This window comes from Nicotiana tabacum, chromosome 7, assembly GCF_000715075.1.
Source record: "Nicotiana tabacum cultivar K326 chromosome 7, ASM71507v2, whole genome shotgun sequence".
In the NCBI taxonomy this organism is placed as follows: domain Eukaryota; kingdom Viridiplantae; phylum Streptophyta; class Magnoliopsida; order Solanales; family Solanaceae; genus Nicotiana; species Nicotiana tabacum.
The window spans coordinates 127,892,367-127,912,123 of NC_134086.1; the positions used below are offsets into that span (position 1 = coordinate 127,892,367).

At 34.2% G+C, this 19,757-nt stretch overlaps 4 protein-coding genes across 5 annotated transcripts; 1 reads left to right on the forward strand and 3 right to left on the reverse strand.

Annotated features, from left to right (window-relative positions):
* The first annotated feature begins 3,936 nt into the window (after window positions 1-3,936).
* Window positions 3,937-7,699, forward strand: LOC107761714 (calreticulin). The gene is made up of 14 exons (XM_075217611.1): window positions 3,937-4,094; window positions 4,972-5,079; window positions 5,187-5,379; window positions 5,481-5,739; window positions 5,826-5,882; window positions 5,976-6,023; window positions 6,111-6,197; window positions 6,277-6,334; window positions 6,426-6,493; window positions 6,614-6,709; window positions 6,783-6,830; window positions 7,092-7,121; window positions 7,266-7,343; window positions 7,446-7,699. Exons 1-14 carry the CDS (start codon window positions 3,986-3,988, stop codon window positions 7,455-7,457), a joined length of 1,251 nt encoding a protein of 416 aa, XP_075073712.1. The 5' UTR covers window positions 3,937-3,985; the 3' UTR covers window positions 7,458-7,699.
* Window positions 7,700-8,289: 590 nt separating this feature from the next.
* LOC107761713 (histidine kinase CKI1-like) lies at window positions 8,290-11,594 on the reverse strand. Its single transcript, XM_075217610.1, has 4 exons — window positions 11,239-11,594; window positions 10,070-10,644; window positions 8,732-9,811; window positions 8,290-8,612 (listed from the first exon to the last, which is right to left on the reverse strand). Exons 1-4 carry the CDS (start codon window positions 11,582-11,584, stop codon window positions 8,403-8,405), a joined length of 2,211 nt encoding a protein of 736 aa, XP_075073711.1. The 5' UTR covers window positions 11,585-11,594; the 3' UTR covers window positions 8,290-8,402.
* A 281-nt stretch (window positions 11,595-11,875) lies between these two features.
* On the reverse strand, window positions 11,876-14,220 carry LOC107761711 (histidine kinase CKI1-like). The gene is made up of 3 exons (XM_016579967.2): window positions 14,025-14,220; window positions 13,406-13,627; window positions 11,876-12,682 (listed from the first exon to the last, which is right to left on the reverse strand). The coding sequence occupies exons 1-3, from the start codon at window positions 14,085-14,087 to the stop codon at window positions 11,960-11,962; spliced, it is 1,008 nt and encodes a 335-aa protein (XP_016435453.2). The 5' UTR covers window positions 14,088-14,220; the 3' UTR covers window positions 11,876-11,959.
* Window positions 14,221-16,396: 2,176 nt separating this feature from the next.
* Window positions 16,397-18,725, reverse strand: LOC107761712 (universal stress protein A-like protein). Of its 2 annotated transcripts, none has more exons than XM_016579969.2 (4): window positions 18,316-18,725; window positions 18,085-18,191; window positions 17,870-17,988; window positions 16,397-16,640 (listed from the first exon to the last, which is right to left on the reverse strand). In XM_016579969.2, exons 1-4 carry the CDS (start codon window positions 18,494-18,496, stop codon window positions 16,544-16,546), a joined length of 504 nt encoding a protein of 167 aa, XP_016435455.1. In that variant the 5' UTR covers window positions 18,497-18,725; the 3' UTR covers window positions 16,397-16,543. The 2 variants fall into 2 exon arrangements, with proteins under 2 accessions (XP_016435455.1, XP_016435454.1); XM_016579968.2 differs by having other exon boundaries at window positions 18,295-18,719.
* Window positions 18,726-19,757: the final 1,032 nt, after the last annotated feature.

Sequence of the window (19,757 nt, forward strand, 5' to 3'; positions counted from 1 at the left end):
GCCAGTATTTGCAGATTGGTATTCACAGAAACATCCTATGTAATATGGATGGAAAGAAATAATTGTATCTTTGAAAAAAGATATCGTCAATGTGATAGTATAGTTCGAGAGATAGCCTATATTTGTAATATTAGAGTGGAACCTAAAGCTAGAAGTCAATTACACAATTACTTATTAGTATAGAGTTTGATTAAGGATCAACTTGTATAGTCCTTTGAAGTAGATTAAGGATACTATGTTTTAGTTGAGATAATCAGTAGAGTTTGATGCTGATTATAGTTTTGTAATGATCTCACTTTGGTGATTAATATAAAGGAAATTAATTACCAAAAAAAATCTATACATAGTTAGCCATATATTTTGAGTATTGGTTATTTATTTGTTTTATTTTATCATTTAAATTAATTCAATGTATAAATTCTCTCACACTATCTTTATCCCCCTCTTTCTAAATTATTTACCCTAGTAAGTATGATATTTTATTTAATTTTTTCATTTAGTGTTTTATTCAATAATAGACAAAAATAAAAGTGCATATGATCAAACTATATAGTACTTCACCAAAATATTATGGTATTTTTATTATTAAACTTTTAGTTATTATTATTTTTGTTGAAGCTTGTAGCCTTTAAAAAAATTATTTTTATTGTATACTTGTTTAAAATTCAGAAAACTTAGTCTAAAATAGATACTTTAGATTATCCATTATGAAATAAATAAATTATTGAATATATCCACATTCTGAACTTTAGGTTAAAACCTTAAAATATATTCTTCAACTCATTAAAAAATATTGAATTTTTAAAATAAAATAAAATTGCACATTAGATTACGGTAGGATATATTCTTCTCACTCGATATTAGAAAAGGAATCCAAATACTATTGATATCAAAATTCTTTACTTTCCAAATAAAAAATTTCAGTTAGAAAATATTAGTATAGTGATTGAATTTTATTTTTTTTTTAAAATTCTTATTTCAATTTAATTTCAATAAATGGAATTCCATATATAGTTCTTATGTGATATTTCCTTATTTCATGACAATCTCTTACAAACTCTTTAAGATTGTCAAGTGGCTTTATAGTAGCTTGCCACTTGACTTAACCACAATGCAAACTTTCTTGCTTTAATATATATATATATATATATATATATATATATATATATATATATATATATATATATATATAAAGAATTTTTTTGACTTTGCATTATGAATAATTCCAACACTGGCAAATACATTGCATTTATAAAATAACCAGTTAAAATTTGGAACAGAGAGATGTCCTCATTTTTGAACTATTAATAAAGTGAAACCAAAAAAGGAATTAAAATATTAGATAATCTATCACGTAAAGATTAAGGAAGGGAATGATAATTTTAAGGGAAAGTATGCATTGTTAAGGATAGGAAAGGAAATATGCCTATAGTTTTAATTTGAAAGAGGGGGGGGGGGGGGGATTCTTCCTTTGTTTAGGCACTTTTATTACTTAACGACGATTAATTAGTATAGAATTTTATCTCAAATTGCTTAATTGTAGCGTTAAAAACACTTATATCGGTAAGTTTTTCCCATACTTGCGTGCGATATAATTTCCTGACTTGAATCGGTATTACTATAATCATAACAAACCTAGCTTATATGAGTGGCTGAAATTGATGTCTTCCAAATCAAGCATCCATTTATTCAATAATCTGCAAAGAAAAAGAAAGACAAGTGCCGGCTCACTTTCGATTTATTCATTTTGGATAATAAAATAAAATCAATTATGTGGGGACCTCACTCGTACTTATGCAAAAATGGTAAAGAACTAAAATGAAGTTGTACCTTCCCGTTAATTCAGCCACATGATCGGATATGGACCGAATCACTCGACCCCTCTTTCTTAAAAAAATTAAAATGGACAAGAAATTGGATCTTGATTAAGGATGACTTATTTAGCCCTCGTTTGTCTATGAAATTTTGTAACTTTTTGAAAAAAATTCAAAAATGAGTATTTCAAAATTTTAATTTTTTTCACTCACAAAACTGCAATGTTTTTTCAAGTAAAATGCATGTCTAAACATAATTTTAAATTTTAAATATTATTTTTCAATTTAACTCTAAATACTAGTTTTTTCAAAAATTATAGTAATTTTTATATCCAAACGCCTACTTAATAATTCCACCCGAAAGTTGTTGCTTTCCTCCAAAGGTTACATATACTGTATATACCATGAGAATTCTGCAGGCATGCTTTATTTTAATAATTATATGACGTCAGAAACCACCCACATGGTTGGTGTATGGTTTTAATCTGAGAACTTTCTAGAGTTTCATTTTGTGGTTTTTATTTTCACTAACCATTTTGCACCACACATTTGCTTGTAATGAGATCGACTGCACAATGTGTTAATTAATTTAGAAGGCACCTTAGTAAATCAGAAATCTCAATCAGAGTAAAAAACCTTTTGTAAAATTAAATTAACTCGAACACTAACAATATTAAAAAAAAAACAATAAAGGATTCAATTGACAAAAATGTGCTTGTTAACATCATGCATGTCACACTTTGTTGTACAGTTGGATCCGATTAGCACTCGATTTTTTAATTATAATTTTTCCACTAATGGGATCCTTTTCCATTTGTTGACGGAGGACAAAAGAAAAAGCAACCAAAAAGGAAATGAAATGAGAAGAAGTAATATCCATGGAAGCAATATTGTAGAATGACAAGTTTTGTATTCGTGAACGAGTTCTACATGCTTTAGCTTTATGTACTTTCGACGTTTTCGAAGTCTACGAATCAGCTACAATATTTTCAGACGTAACGTTTGAAATATCCATGGAAGCAAATAGATTGACTTTTATGGTTGAAATATCTTCTTTTATATCAGAAATATTTTCAGACGTAACGTTTGAAATATCCATGGAAGCAAATAGATTGACTTTTATGGTTGAAATATCTTCTTTTATATCAGAAATATTTTCAGACGTAACGTTTTTATTTTTAGTTGTTGACCAAACTTTTGCAGCAATTGATGTTGGCAAAGAGAGTCTTCACTGTTAAAAATATAAAGATTCCTTTTCTTTGATTAGCTACTTTAGTCTGAATTCATCGGATCAATTGATTTTATGGCTCTTTACAAACTTAGTTTTAATTTTATGATCCTATTTTTTTTTATATATGAAAAATTTATTTTTACACATATTAAATCTGTGTTTTACACATAAGATATGTAAAAAAGATCGTTTTCTTAAATTATAAATTGTAAAGGCACATGATGAATAAATAGCAGGAACTCATCCACCTACAAATTTTTGCAATTTCCACAAAAAACAATGTGAAAAAGTAAATAACTTTGGGGTTCTTCTAAAGGATCTTTACGTAAATAACCGAATAGATTCATTGTTTACTTTTATTATGTATACACTATATAATTATTATACATGTACTATACTTATTTTATACCTCCAAAAGTTATTTTTAATTGAAGAAGTTGGGTTAACAACTATTTAGGTTAATTGACTTTTTAGGAATTCACCCTTTTTTTAGCTTCAATCTCAAAAGGCAAATAGAAAAACAGAAAGAATAAAATCATTTTGATTGTACAAGTGCTAATTATTCTTTTAATAAACAATAAATTCTAAGATTAATAGAATCGTTATATGCACGCCATTGTATGCGAAATTCATGTGAAAGAAAAAAGAGAGCAAAAAACCAATGGCTAAATTCGTTATTTTGAAAAAACCATCGCACAAGTGCCAACTTAATTGTGGTCACTTTCAACTCGTGGAGATACCCAACAAGCTTCAGCCACGTCAAGTCAATGACACTCTAATTACAAATGCCTCTTTTTAATTCGTCCACGTCATCGAACGTAGACACGTCGGACTAAGACCAAACGCTGCCCTACGTATCTACCAAAATCCTCTCGCCAGTATAAAAGAGCACTCATCAGAGATCTTTTAGAGTCAGTATTTCGATCTCACAACAGTGGCCATGGCTACTCAACGAAGGGCAAACCCTAGCTCTCTCCATCTAATTACTGTATTCTCTCTGCTTGTCGCTGTCGTCTCCGCTGAGGTCTTCTTCGAGGAGAGTTTCAACGGTAATTTTCTTCATTCTCTCTCTTTTCGTCACTTTAATTGATCGCTATCATTTGAATGAATTTTGGTACTACATTTGATTTGGAGGGTGAAAATCCGAATTTAATTGGGGGTTTTAGTGTGATCTGAGAGGAGCTTGAAATTTCGAGGTAGATCTGTGAATTTTAAGGTGATAGGAGTAGATCGGAATGTTTTTTTTTTCACGTGTTAAGTTTTTTGCATTTTATATTTGTGATTATTACTTGATTTATTGAATGATACTTAATCTGATTGCTATCGGGTATCTGTAGCTTTTCTCACGGAAATGTACGTTGCATTTTGTGCTTTTGTTCGTCTGGTGGCATGTGATGAAATTGGAAGTTTATTCATGTAAACGAACTAAATTCGTAATTGTTAGATCTCATCCGGTTTTCTGTATTATTAAAAAATCATGGCTTAAAGCTCCGCATAACTAATATTAGATCGATATATAATGTTATACAGAATAAATATTGGAACACAAACATGATTATTAGTAATAAATGGATCAAATTAATTCTTGACTTTTCTGTATTATAATTAGTGCGCCATATACGGTCTTGACTTTAGTTGGCCAGTCTACTGCATATGGTTGATGTGTATATGTTTGTTGAGTCTGCAATCAAAATAGTTAGCATCAATTAACTAAATGTTTGGCTGAATAGCAATCAATACTTACTGTTCGATCCTGAATACATTTTAGTGTTGCATTAAGTTACTTAATTAGTGTGAAGTCAATGCTTGTATGCTGATATTCTGTGGTCTGCTCTGCTACAATGCAAATTGCCAAGTATAAATGGTTCAAGTTATTATTCGATTTTTAGCACTGGGGCTAATAAGGTTTTCTTCTTGAACTTTTAGATGGTTGGGAAAGCAGGTGGGTGAAATCTGAATGGAAGAAAGATGAAAACATGGCTGGAGAGTGGAATCACACATCTGGCAAGTGGAATGGAGACGCTAATGACAAAGGTCCGTGATTTATTCAAACTATAAACCTTTTGATATCTAAATCTAGTTAACAGGAGCTGAATAATGATATATTTAACTAACTCTTATTTGTTTCTGCACTGCGGCAGGTATCCAAACCAGTGAAGACTACAGGTTCTTTGCCATTTCAGCTGAGTTCCCTGAATTTAGCAACAAGGGAAAAAACTTAGTGTTCCAGTTCTCTGTGAAGCATGAGCAGAAGCTTGACTGTGGTGGTGGGTACATGAAGTTGCTTAGTGGGGACGTTGACCAAAAGAAATTCGGTGGTGACACTCCCTACAGGTAACACATCTTATTTTCTTGCTACTTGAAGTATTTTTTTCCTTTGAAAAATGTGTTGTCATTCAGATGAATTTACTTTTTGATATATGTTTTCCATACAGCATCATGTTTGGCCCAGACATCTGTGGCTACAGCACCAAGAAGGTCCATGCTATTCTCACTTATAATGACACAAACCACTTGATCAAGAAGGAAGTACCTTGTGAGACTGATCAACTGACCCATGTCTACACTTTCATCCTCCGCCCTGATGCTACATACAGCATTCTCATTGATAATGTGGAGAAACAGTCTGGTAGCTTGTACTCTGATTGGGACCTTCTCCCACCAAAGACAATCAAGGATCCAAGTGCCAAGAAGGTAATTAACAGTAAATCACATTTTCATGGTCAATTGATGTTTATCTTTTTTGTGGTGTTAATGATCAAGCTACATGTTTATGGCAGCCTGAAGATTGGGATGAGAAGGAATTCATTGATGATCCTGAGGATAAGAAGCCAGAGGTATCCTTCTTAATTTGTTTGTGGGTTTGTCTTTGCCATAATTTGAAATTAGAGGAAGATGACAATCAACAAATTCAATTTCTATAAATGCAGGGCTATGATGACATTCCAGAAGAGATAACTGATCCTGATGCCAAGAAGGTAACCACTAACCAGTTGAGATTTGCTTATACAAGTTTGGAATTAGAGTAAAATATTTTAATTTCTGATGGATTTTTATATTTGCAGCCAGAGGACTGGGATGATCAAGAAGATGGTGAATGGACAGCCCCAACCATTCCCAACCCCGAGTACAAGGGCCCATGGAAGCCAAAGGTTTGTGGAGTCAACACATTTAAGCTGAATGACTTATGCCAGAGTATGATACCTAATGCTTAGTCATTCATTTTTTCAGAAAATTAAGAACCCCAACTACAAGGGGAAGTGGAAGGCTCCTTTGATTGACAACCCAGGTTCTTTCAGTTGTCTATACAACATTTGTGTATTTTTTATGAGGAATTTAATATCATAATTATTAATATCTATGTTTGTTTTAATCTGTAGACTTCAAGGATGACCCAGATCTCTATGTTTTCCCAAATCTGAAGTATGTGGGAGTTGAACTGTGGCAAGTAAGAAAGTTTCCTTTTCTTGTGTTATCTGGCTGTACTCCCAGTAGCAGTTTGATTTACTGTATATGCACTTATTCCTCCATGGCATCTTTTTGACTGAAAGTGTAATATATTTTGCAGGTGAAATCTGGAACCTTGTTTGACAATATTGTCATATGCGACGATCCAGAGTATGCCAAGGCAATTGCTGAAGAAACATGGGGAAAGCAGAAGGATGTATGTAGTTCCCTTACGTGAATCGTAGTAGAAATGTTGAGTCTTAGTATCTTACATTATCTTGATTATGCAGGCGGAAAAGGCTGCTTTTGAGGAAGCAGAAAAGAAGAGAGAGGAGGAGGTAATAACTGATTTATTCTTTGTGCTGATTTATTTCTTATTCCACAATAAGTTCTCTTAGGCATCAATGTCAAACTGATATGCAAATTAAGCAGTTCTTAGCTACAGATAGGTGGGAAATATGCACCACTTGACCCCCCCCCCCCCCCTGTAATTCAGATCCTCTGTTTATGCTAGTTTTGCATCTGTGGTAACTTTGCCTGTGTTCTTTTTTCCTGTGTGTTTCTTGATTTCTTCTGACCCAATTTAAATCTCTGTTCAGGAATCAAAGGCTGCTCCAGCTGATTCTGATGTAAGCCTTTAAATTTTCTTTGAATTTGCTTCCTTCGAATTCTCCTTACCTATGTCGCAGCATTCAATACCCTTCCCTACCCTTCCATCAGGAAGCTGAGTTCTTCCTCTATCTTGCCCTTATGGTGTGAACATGTTTTTCCAGGCCGAGGAAGATGATGATGCCGATGATGATTCTGATGATGCTGATGACAAGTCGGAGTCCAAGGATGATGAAGCGCATGTAAGAATTGTATCTTGTTTAAGTTTCAAGCAGAGCTAGCAGCCGCACTTTTCTTCTTGTTCTTAATCTGACTGCATATATTCTCCTGAACCTGTTTTGCAGGATGAACTGTAAGGGCCAAGCATTTTGATTTAAGCTGACAAAGATGCTAGCAAGATGAGTTACGTGGCAGTTCTTATCCCCCCCCCCCCAAACCCCCCTTTTTTTCCTTTCTATTAGTGAATTGTAGCCCCTTTCCATTTTTAGCCAAAAAGACACAGATTTGAGGGTGGCTGATTGCTTTGATGTTATTGGGACTCGGCCAATAGGAAACATGTTTGATTTTGATTAGAATCTACTAAATAGTTTTGAAATTACACCAGCGTGAATTTTCCCCTCGTTTTCTATTCGACTGGCTCCTTGGCAGTTGGCACTATTGTTGACCTTTCTGCTGTTGTTTTTTTACTGCCTGAAGCACCATCTGAGAAGCTTAAATCATTAATCATGTGTAACATAAATTTGCTTGAAAACTTTCCGAGCAAGCTTAAATCATTAATCATCGTTTATTTCTATCCTGAAATAATGATGGTCATCTACCGGCGAGGAAAATGTCATTTAAGAGGCAGTTTGTGTGTGGAGGAGTTAATTTGTGTGGTACCCTTTGCTCTCCGATAACTAGATACCGTGAATTTCAACCTTAAGCAATGAACGCTTAGCCCTTATAATATTGAGGTTATCATTTTAGTTTTGCTGTATCATCTTAAAATAAAGTTAGTTGTCACAAAACTAATACGAGAGCTTGCTTTTGTATTTAAAAGATCATGTGATCAATAGCTTATATATAGATTGGTCGACATGTATTGATTGCTTGCTTGCCATCAGCAGTGGAATTTTCCTTCATCTTCTTTCTTCCTCTTTCTTTTTCATTTCCTCCAAATCTTGTATGTTAACATCGATCACCTCAAGCAAGAGCGATGCTGCTGTTACAATTTTTTTTTGTATGAACTAAAGGCTAAGGTAGGTAGATATTAAAAATCATATTCCACAGATATATTTCATTCTAATGGGAAAAAACGTCGTTCAAAACTGGATGTTGTTGATGAGATCATACAACTGTTGAACATTTAAAGGTTTAGTCAAGTGAAAATCCATTCCAGCATCTTTGATAAGCAACTTCATCTCATCATCCATAGTATGGGCAGTCAATGCAATTATGGGAATGTGAATGCCATGCTTCTTCTCCTCCACTCGTATAAGCCTTGTTGCCTCATACCCACTCATAACCGGCATCTGCATTCATAAACATATCAAACTATTTAAGTTGGAAAAAAAATCCATAAACATATAACATACAACATTTATTTGTAAAAATTAGTAAAGCGGAAAAGAGGTAAGTGTAGAAATGTTACCTCACAGTCCATCAATATAAAATCATAGGTTCTGTTGGAATCATCATAAACTTCAGACATGTCTTTCAAAGATTTCAAAACCTTATCACAGGCATCTTTTCCATTCTCAGAAACATCAACATCTGCTCCTAATTTTTGAAGAGACTTGGAAGCATACATGCGCAATATGGGCTGATCATCAACCACCAAAACCTTCTTTCCTTTGAAGTCCTTGCTAGTACTACTCCTTTTGTTACAATCATTTATCACAATCTCCTCGAGTTGGCACTTAAGTAAGGCATCTGAATCCAATTCTTGGAATTCGATTTCTTGATCCGTTTTAGTCCTATCATGTTGGATTGAACTATTTCGATATTCAGATAGAAGCCTAAGCACTTCATATAAACGTTTGCCATGTAATGGCTTTTGAAAAACATAATCAAAAGGAGGAAGCGGTGGTTGACTGCTGCTGCTTACATGATCTTGCAACAACACAACCTTGCAACTAAGATTCTGCAAATCTTTCTTGAAGTTAACCACCGGTGAACTCAATTCTGAGAGAGGTCCTGCCTGAGAATCAATAATGATAATTATGAAATTCGATGAGCCATTGGAATTAGACCTTTTGCAATGAGGGATGGCATGATCATGTGTGTCCTTTGTGCCTGAAGCCACTTCATTTGTATCACCAGAGGTTAAATTCAAATTTACCTCAAATTTCTCAAGGGAACTAGAGGAAAGGTCTAACTTTCTTTTTATTCTATCAAGCGTCTGAACAAATTCGTTAATTTTACCCACCTCTGAAACTTTTATGTTCATTTTGCTAATCGCTCTGCTTAAAACTTTTCTCCTTTTTTCTTCAACTAGGAATAGGACAACATGATATCCCTCTGATCTAGATGGAGATGACCGAAATGGCAGTCCCAAGTGATGGTAAAGATAACTGCGAAGGCCATGGTTTTGCGTATTGGTTTCTTGTTCCTCAGCTTCAACAACAGATACTGGAACACAACTAGTCAGAAATATGTTGAATTGGAAGCGAGTGCCTCTTTCTCCATCCTCTTTGTCAACAATCTTGATCTCTCCCCCCATCAGATGCACCTGTCATATAACAACCAACGATTTATTTACACCAAATTAAGGGTAAACATAATCATATCTAGAGCTTTATATTTATTTTTGTCATTTACATGGCCTCCTTTTGATGATGTGTTGTTCAATTATATACTCTACAATCAGAACCAAAGCGATTACAGCAGAATGCTTGGATCTCTTTACTCAAAGAATGTACTTTTCCAAGTATTGTTATTTCATTCCATATTAAAATTGTTGAAGGAAACGGCCAGTTAAGTTACTCACCATCGATTGAACAATGCCTAGTCCCAAGCCATAACCTTCTTCTCCATAAGTTGTTTCTTTCACCTGAACAAAGTTCTCAAAGACATGTTTTTGTTTATCTTTCGGAATCCCCACACCTGTGTCATCCACCTCAAATGTGAATTCCATGCAATTGGGATTCTTTTGAATTGCTGGAAATTCATTCAACGTATTGCAGCAACACTTTTGCTTCGTGCACAATCTTGTCAAGCAGTTCAACGGACTATGCCGATTACAAACAATAAGGGCATTGTCTTTACTTGGTTTGCTCACAGAAACTTTGACGGAGATATGTCCTCCTGAGGTAAATTTGATAGCATTGGTAACCAAATTACTTACTATCTGCATAATTTTCACTTTGTCACCTTTCACTGAGCGAAACGTTGAAAGAGACCCATCACCAGGGTCAAGTACCAAATCCACTCCCTTCTCTATGGCTCTATGATAATGCAAATCAACTATGTTCTCGAGGAGTTCTGCCAGATCGAACTCTTCTACCTTGAGTGGCATTTTACCGGCTTCAATCTTGCTCACGTCCAGAACAGAATTTAATATGCCTGAAACAATTTCAGCAAAATAGAGTTCTACAAATTATACCAGTGGTGACCATATATTGGAAGCTCTATATTTAAAACTTAGGCCAAGTCAAAGGTTAACAGTATATTAAATTCTAAGGTAGTTGTATCTAATAACGAATCATCTTGGAGGAAAGCCAAACAAGTACCATTGCGTGAATTTGTCACTTCCAGTGAGGGTGACAAATGGTAGTATTACTAGTATTATTGCTTGTGTTTTCACGATAAGTAGCTTTCGTTCTTGAGAGAAGGTCAAATTCTATATAATTCATTAACTTCCCCTTATTACTAGCCAGAGTTCGTACACAGAGATTAAAAACCCTCACAAAAATTTTGATTCCTCAAAAATTTGTCAAGTTCATTGCCCATTCTACAATTTTGTTGGCGTATGAAAGTTTATACTTAGTACAAGGTTTTATTAATATTTAACAGGCTCAAGTGCTTCAATATCTAGAAAATGATCATCATTAAGTTCGGTGAGGTATAAAAGGCTTTCAATTTCACCCATAAAACTTGTTCGTGTGAGGGAAAAATAGAAATAAAACAAAACAGAAATATAGCATATATAGGACATACCTAAAAGGCTTGTGGTTTCATTATTGATGAGCTGCAGGTTAGATGCAGTCTCAGAATCTGGGGATGCCTCATTCAGACAGTGGTTTATCAGACAAGTTATAATTCCAAAACCATTACGAATGTCATGACTTGCAGCAGCAAATGCGAGACTCTTTGTTATACTTTTCCTCTCTGCTTGATTAGTTGATTCCACTTGTTTGATCAGAGCAGCACACAAAAACATCTCTCTTTTTGCAGCTTTGAAGACTATGATAATGAAAGCACATAGCGAAACTACTACAATAACAAACAAGAACACAAGCAGCAAATATGCTTGCGCGCTTTGCCTTAGGACATTACTTCCCATTCCTTGAGCACTGAACGCCACAGTGTACACCTAAAAACAAAACAAAAGCCAATTAGTCTTTTGAAGGTTCATTTTTTATTGTTCTAGGCTACTCCAATAGTAATTTATTGATTATTCCGTTTAAATTTTTGATTAATCGAAGTATTGTTTCATTTGATCTTCAATCTCTCCAGTATTCTTCCATTTCAACATTCAACGTGTCAGAAAAGAATCAAATCAATCAATGATTGTACTTAATAGTCTAGAATGCACGCTCCTTACAGTAATATGACTCAGTTTAGACAAATCTCGATATATATCTTGAACAAAACACGTAACACAAGATACAGCATAGTAGCTAGGGGCAGATATTCTGCATTTTGAGACTTCACTAATTCAAAATGGTGACATATAAAGTAATTGATCAAGGTATACCGATTCGAGTCCAGCTATTTCAATGACAGAGCAGTAGAATACGAAATTATTCTCCTTGATTTTCACTTCAAACTGTCCTCTTTCTCCATTTACCAGCTTGCAAGACTGGTTGCCACTCAAATCTTCACGAGAACCATTCAAGTTCTTGAATTGCACAGAAACAGTACCATTATACACGATTATGCTGGTATGAGGAATCTTTGTGTCCACAATTACTTGACCATTGTTACTAGCCAGGTGAAAATCCGCACCGTAAAAATTTAAGGCGGAAAATCTGTCATCCACATATTGTACTGGAAACCCCACAGAGATCTTACCTCTTCCATCCATTGTGGCTGTATTGAAAAATAATTCCCTCTTGGCCTTGTTCAAACCAATGCTAATAGAGGACTGAGATGCATACCCCATTGTTCCTTTTAAGGATTCTTTAGACCAGCCTAGAGTCTCAACGCCAACTGTTTTTGTATCAACAACCACTGGTTGCCCATAAAGCATCCCGGTGTCACGATTCACTGGCTGACTATACCATATTGCAGATGAAGTATTGGAAAACACTGCAAAAGTTTGGTCCTCGTCGTGGCCTTCTTCAGTGTAAAAAGCGAGCATCAGCCTATCTTGTCCCACGTATGACACTTGTGATACGAATGGGATTGTTGAAAGTGACAAAAACAAAAGAGGTGCTACCTAAACATCAACAAACCAACAATACATGAGTTTTCTTGTCAACTGAAAGTTGTCCAAATGAGCAAGAAAAAATGTTGAACTAGTGCCAAGTTTCAACAATTGGTTCTCAGGTTATACTTTTGTACTCTAACTATTAGTATTCATTTGATTCATAAGCGTTGAACTATTTTTTGCCGGCAATCAACCTAGCTCAATCCCTTTTTATCTAGACCCTGAACTAGTAGCGAAATTAGGAACTCTAAAGGGGATTTAGAAAAATGTAAAAATGTCAATATAGCTTTCTAACTGAGGGGATTCAGTTCAACCCCTAGTCATTGGGAGTGGTCATGTTTTACACACTCACACAAGTGGAGCCTATGTTGCACGGACACTCCAAAAATGCTATTGTGATCTTGTTGGATCCTCCAAAAAATACATGACTTTTGGAGGATCCAACACACACCTGTCGCCATTTTTTAAAGAGTCCGAGTAACATAGATTGGAGCTGCTCTAACTATTCTTTAAACGGGCAGTCTCTCATAAAACACATAAATTTGCTGCAACCAACTTCATTTTAACACATAGAGCTGATATTCTCACCACCTGACAATGAACAATACTTGAAATAATTCCTGTAAACTACAAGGAACAAGTTCTTTCTTGCTACCTCATCAAACTTGCAAACTCCGGAATATATAAAAGCATCAAAAGGGAAAAAGGAAATTGAGGAAATTGTTTATTTACCTTAGTTTGGATTTCGGTGAAGGGTAACTGAGTTCCATTGAGAGATGAACTTAGACCTCTAGCCAAGCTTGATGCTGAGTAATTTAGGGGAAGAAACATATTGGCAGTGTGTTCAATCTGTGAAAATGTTTTATTTCTCAATTGTTCTGATAGCATGTTCACATGGCGTTCACTCTGATTTTTCATCATAGACAACTTCATAAATATGTAAATTGCCACTCCCTGCAATGAAATTCAACGGAAAAAACGATATTACTACAAATTATATTATCTTGTCAATTTCGAAGATTCAACAAACATATATTTTGACCAACTTTTCAAAACACTTCCTAACTATGTTTCATTGCTAGAACTATTCCTAATTTTTTTGTTTAATCATCTGAAATCCACTGGCTCGACCAGTTCTACTTTGCACCGTAGAAAGCTCACTTTGGCAGCTCCCTACCAAAGGGAACTTCATTCCCTGGACTCAAACCGATACCTCTGATTAAGGGTTGAGTAAAATTTATCATTCCACCACACCTGTTGGTTATAATATATTCCTAATTCATTTGACCTAAAGTAATTAATATTGAGACCAACAAAAAAGTAAAGATATACATTATTGAAAGGTACTTACAAGGAGAATGAGGAAGAAAACATGACGTAACACATTGCAGGAGTAAAGCTTCATCCGCTGCATTGTGTACTTCCGATGTCTACAATTTCTCAATTTGACAATCAGTGCACAACGTACTCCCTAACATATAGAAAATTTATTGCTCAACTTTTTATAACAATTGAGTAATAAACAAAATAAACGATCGAGTTATTAACTGTATTGCATGTATTAGGATACTAGTATTGATCAATTGTTTACTTGATTCACAAAGACGAAACATATATAACCTACAAACAACAACAAATTCAGTGAGTGAGGTCTGAGGAGGGTAGTGTATACGCAGCCTTACCCCTACCTTGCAACGATTTCCGATAGACTCTCGACTCAAGCAAATCACGAAACATATATAATCTAATCCTACAATACTTTTTTAAAATTCTAGTACTCTTTAGAGTCCATTAAGGCATTAACCAATACAAATTAAAGTCATTTTGATGCATTTAAAGATCAAACTAGTAAAAAGCAGGGTTCGAATAGGAGAATTAAGAAGAGATAAAAGGAAACAACTACAACAAGAAGTTTGAGCATTGGCTTACCCAAAGCAATGCCCTGCGAGGAAGAAGGACATAGAGACGTTAAGCTGAAACAGATTCATTTTGTATTTTTATTTACTTGGTTTTGGGTTGGGGAAGATCACAGGCTATAAGAGCTCTAATTGACTTGAGATACCATGCAAAGTGTAAAACTTGTCATAGATAAGCAATAACTCTCTTATGTGTATCCCAATTTATGTGGACTTTTTAGACTTTAGTTGTAACACTTACGAAGATAGAATTGTTATCATTACCGTGAAAATAATATTTTAAGTACAGTTTTGGCTTAGCTCTGGAAGGGAAATACTTATGTTCACTTTAATTTAATATATGTAGCCTTATTTTAGGTAGTTTTAATACTCCTCTAAGTCTTTTTTTTACGGCAAAGGACCTGATATATCCTTTTACTTTCATTTATTATTTAATCTCGTCCCCCATTATACTTTTTATTTATATTTGTCCCCTGCCGTCTGTTAATGTTCTAAATTTACCCTTCTTTTGATGAAATTTACACGTGGCACCCCTCTGAATGAAATATCCATTTCCACTATTTTTTATGTATAAATTTTTAATGAATCTTCTCATATTTTTGTCTATTTTGAACAGGTATAGCTTTTCAACAAAATGATAATTTTTGAGTGGAAAACACTCTACTCTTGCTTTCTCTAGAGTTCCCTTGTAAGAGAGAGAGAAACAGAGAGAGATGACTCGTTCGAACCCATTGTAGTATCCTTGAATCTAACTGGGGTTCGCGTTGGTGGAGGAACTGAATCGGAAAAAAGAGGGATTCTAGTTATAAGATATCTAATAAAACCGTCGCTGGAATTGAGATCTTATTCAAAGAGAAAGATCTCAAATATCTGGAGTTTCTTTTTGTATATTTAATCCGCAAGGACCATAATTGAGAATTGTTTGTAGCAGAAAAAGAACCCAATTTCTCCATTTTCTAACCACAAAAAAAGAGCCCAAATATTAGAAAGAGATAATTCGTTTGAACACATTGTAGCAGAAAAATGTTTGAAGAGTGGCTTAAGTTAGACTAACTGCGTTTTACATGACACTCATTTTAACGCAATCCACATTAACTGAAACGTTTCTTGTATTATAGAAACTGCATAACTACTACTATCTCTGTTTCAATTGATGTGAACATATTTGTTTTTTAGTGCATGCCAAAAAAAAAGTGACCACTTTTCATATTTGGAAACAATTTATGTTATACAATAACTTATAGCCGCACAAAATATATGTATCTTATTTTATACCACAAGTTCAAAAAATTTCTCTTTTTTCTTAAATTTAGTGAAAATCTAGCCAGTTTTCGGACTGATAATCAAAAAATAGCCAGCGTTTGCAAAGTCATTGAAAAATTAGCCACTATTTTGCTGCAACACGGAAAGTTCCAGCATAATATACTAGAGATTGGTGCACCTGTGTATAAACTTCTCGTATATTATGCTGGAACTCCAATACACGAAAAGTTCCAGCATAATATACTGGAGATTGGAGCACCTGTGTATGAACTTCCAGCATATTATGCTGGACCTGTATATTATGCTGGAATATTTTTCGAATTTTGAACAATGTTTTCATTCAGAATATTCATTGCATGACGAGTGGCTAAATTTCGATTACTTTTGAATCTGTGACTATTTTTTAATTACCACTTGTAAATCTATGAATTTCACCCGTAAGTCAAATAGGTTCACATGAATTGAAACGGGGGCCAGTATGTGAACCAAGGGTTTCCTTGCCAATGCTAGTCATGCAAAAATGGTTGCCCGAACAAAAGGCAAATAAATTTGAAAAGCAATCATACAATCATTCTGCAAGTTTAATCCAAAAGTACATAAATCAAGGTAAACAAGAAAAAGAAAAACTACAACAAAATCACAGAACCCTGCTTATTTACATTACACAAACAAATTCAATAACGTACAAAATCTATTTGCTGCTGCCATTGGTTTTTGGCTTTTTCACTATTAAAACTGGACACTTGACATTCTGTGCACAGTGGTTGCTCACACTCCCAAGAAATGCCCTGTATTTAGATCAACATTAAAACCCTAGACACCATTACATAAGCATGAAAAAATGCATAATCTACTATGAGAGTATTCTTCTTTCTACCTTTTTTTTTTCAATTCACTGTGAAATGTTTGTTATTTTCCTTGTCATTAGATGTAATGAAAAATAATTCAGATAGAATCACGTAGAGGTTGCAAAATGATTAAAAGAAAATAGTTAACCACTCATATTATCCACTAAAAAATGAGTTAAATAATGAACTTTTTAAAAACGGATCAAATAGGGATAAGAACCATATTATCCATTTAGAAAATAGATAACTAATGAGTCTAACTTTTACATTTGTAAAGTCTCAAATTGGAGGTTCCTCAAGTTAGGGAGACTAAGAATTCTCCCAAAAGTGATCATTATGCAAGAAATCATGGATAATATGGTTACCCATATTACCAGCCAATTAACCTGTTTTTTATCCGTATTAAATATGTTAAATATCCGTATTAACATAAAGGGTGTATTTGGTACGAAAAGGGTAGAAAATGTTGAAAAAGAGTTTTGGAAAATGTTCTTTGGAAGAAATATTTTCCAAACCATTTAAGCCAACCAAACATGAAAAAATTGGAAAATATTTTTCCCATACCAAACACACCCAATATGCATAACTAATAAATTTCCAGGATTGTTTGCAACAGATTATGTTAACTACCAAACGAGAAAGTAATTAGTACTTCCTAATGTCTCATTTTATATGAGAGTCTTTTTTATAATTTGTTCTGAAAAGACCGACATTTTTTATATTAGGACACTAATTTCAAATACTCTCACTTTTATTCTTAATACAATGTTTATGAGTTCTGACCATAAGATTCTGGAAATACTTTTATTATGCTATACATATTTAGCTTATTTGATGTTAAAGTTTGTCATTTTTTTTCAAATTCAATATTAAAAACTAAAGCAATCACCAAGAAATGCAATGGAATGATGCAAACTTTAGGGCAATGAATTTAGAATATCAAATGGCTATAAGTGAAAAAAGTACTACTCCCCATTCAATTTAGATAAGGTAATTTGTCTCGCCATGGAGTTTAAGGAAAAAAAAAAGAAAGACTTCTCGATAAAAGTAAAATGAAGAATTTAAAATTAAATTATTTTTAATTGTAGAAATGAATCATTCTTTTTTAACGGACTAATAGATAAAGGGTACAGTTTAAATTGAAATAGAGGTAGTAGTAAAAAGCGTACCTCTTGATGACACCATAGCCATGGCTTCCCATGACGAGCATGTCGACATGTAACCTTTCCGCCGCCTGACAAATCACGTCCCTTGCATCACCGCGCTCCACTATCGTCTCCACCTTAACCTGAATACAACCCAACACAGACAAACATTACCTTTAAGTCTCCATATTGACCAATTTAACCTTCATTCATCAGTAAATTTACAAAAACGGACTAACCCCATCCAAGTCCTTGCAAAGTCGTTTCGCCTTCTCCATAACACACTGTGCTACATCATTACTGTACCTCTCCATCGTCGCCAATATATCAGATGAAAACAAATACCCTGAGATTTTAAAAAATTTACCAAACCCGCCATTCAATTAATCAGATAATTAATTAATACTCTCGAAATGATCATCAATTTCCAAATACTTTGTTAAGTTTACCTTCAGGGTTGTCTTTCTCACCTGTTCCGTCCAAGGAAGAGTAAACAGCTCGAGGAGGTATGGAGTAGAGGAGGATAAGGGCATCATTGGTATTTCCTCCAGTGAATATGTTCTCTATACACCATGAAAGGGCGTAGGTGCTCTCCTCGCTCTCATCAACGGCCACCAAGATCTTCCGCGCCTTTGCTGCCACGTCAGCCATCCCAATATTTGACCTCACAACGATGATTGATTGAAGAAATTTTGAGTGTCTTTGGACTTTTAGCTGAAAATGGAAAGTGAGCGAATCAATTGAAGATATTTATAGCGTTGTCAGTGTATGGGAGTCTTGAGGAATTGTATGGGTTATCAATGGAGGGCTGTAGCCGGTGGATTGAAAAACCTGTTGGCGGTTTGTGGATTTTGTGCTGGCGGCTTTTGGGTGGGTCTTTGGTTTTGAGTTGGTCACTTTGCCTATTTAAATTGATTGATGCTTTTGTCCTTTTTTTTCTAATACTTTTGTCCTCTTTTGCCACTTTCCTTTCTGTCCCTGTTTTTCTTTTCTTTTCTTTTTTTCTCTCTTTTACTTTCCCGTATTATTATCCGTTATTTTGTGTACACGATCCAAGGAAAAGGATCACAAAAGAATTGATGCGACATATGGAAGAAATTATCTCGGAATTATAATTTCAAGACTAATTTATTTCATATGGAAGAGTGAGATAAAATAAGATATTTTAGATTAAGTCTGTGATTAAATTTATACGTATTTCGTTAGAGGTATAATTTTATCCCAGGATAAATTTATACCTCCAACCAAATACGGTATAAATTTAATCTCACATCTTATCCCACTTTATCCCTCGTACCAAACGACCACGAAGGTTTAAGGCTTGAGTTAGCTTAAAAATTATAAAGTCCAATATCATACTTAATTTTTATGCGTTACTATTGAATTGAGAACTTTTTATTTTAACTTTCGTTTGATCTATTTGTCTATGTAGATCAGTTGATAATAGGCTTATTTGCATTGTGTTGGAAGAAATTTTTGACCCATTTTAATTGTTGACTTTTTAAAAATTACATTTACTTTTTACCTAATTGAAGTTAATATTCTTTTTATCCATCAAAACATTCATTAATTTAACTGGATTTTATGATAGTCCTAACCCTTTCAGCAAAAGTTCTGGATGTTATGTTATATTTTCGCCCAGAAATATGAAATGGATTTGACACTGCATCAACTTATTGGACATCAAACTGAAAATTTTCCACCAAAAAGATTAATACGAAGATCTGTTAACAGCGTTCCATGATAAATGAAGCCTATCCTAATGAAAAACAACACACTCGGCAGAAATTGTAATTTCTATTCCACTTTAAGATATCAGGTAAAACTGGCTGACTTATTTCACAACACACATACTGACCTATTGACTTTAGCAAACAAAACTGAACAGTCTCAAACTACGAAGAGGGAAATA

What these genes read in the sequence shown, in the direction of transcription:
- LOC107761714 (XM_075217611.1), top strand. Translation starts at nt 3,986, where the DNA reads ATGGCTACTCAACGAAGGGCAAACCCTAGCTCTCTCCATCTAATTACT. An exon ending in TGGAGACGCTAATGACAAAG is followed by an intron (nt 5,080 to 5,186) that starts GTCCGTGATTTA and finishes GCACTGCGGCAG; the next exon opens with GTATCCAAACCAGTGAAGAC. An exon ending in GGTGGTGACACTCCCTACAG is followed by an intron (nt 5,380 to 5,480) that starts GTAACACATCTT and finishes TTTTCCATACAG; the next exon opens with CATCATGTTTGGCCCAGACA.
- LOC107761713 (XM_075217610.1), bottom strand. Translation starts at nt 11,584, where the DNA reads ATGGGAAGTAATGTCCTAAGGCAAAGCGCGCAAGCATATTTGCTGCTT. An exon ending in TAGGCATTGTTCAATCGATG is followed by an intron (nt 9,812 to 10,069) that starts GTGAGTAACTTA and finishes GTTATATGACAG; the next exon opens with GTGCATCTGATGGGGGGAGA. An exon ending in TTATATTGATGGACTGTGAG is followed by an intron (nt 8,613 to 8,731) that starts GTAACATTTCTA and finishes TTATGAATGCAG; the next exon opens with ATGCCGGTTATGAGTGGGTA.
- LOC107761711 (XM_016579967.2), bottom strand. Translation starts at nt 14,087, where the DNA reads ATGCAGCGGATGAAGCTTTACTCCTGCAATGTGTTACGTCATGTTTTC. An exon ending in TTTTCTTCCTCATTCTCCTT is followed by an intron (nt 13,628 to 14,024) that starts GTAAGTACCTTT and finishes ATTTCATTGCAG; the next exon opens with GGAGTGGCAATTTACATATT. An exon ending in TCACCGAAATCCAAACTAAG is followed by an intron (nt 12,683 to 13,405) that starts GTAAATAAACAA and finishes GTTGATGTTTAG; the next exon opens with GTAGCACCTCTTTTGTTTTT.
- LOC107761712 (XM_016579968.2), bottom strand. Translation starts at nt 18,496, where the DNA reads ATGGCTGACGTGGCAGCAAAGGCGCGGAAGATCTTGGTGGCCGTTGAT. An exon ending in TTTGCAAGGACTTGGATGGG is followed by an intron (nt 17,989 to 18,084) that starts GTTAGTCCGTTT and finishes GGTTGTATTCAG; the next exon opens with GTTAAGGTGGAGACGATAGT. An exon ending in GGCTATGGTGTCATCAAGAG is followed by an intron (nt 16,641 to 17,869) that starts GTACGCTTTTTA and finishes ATCTAAATACAG; the next exon opens with GGCATTTCTTGGGAGTGTGA.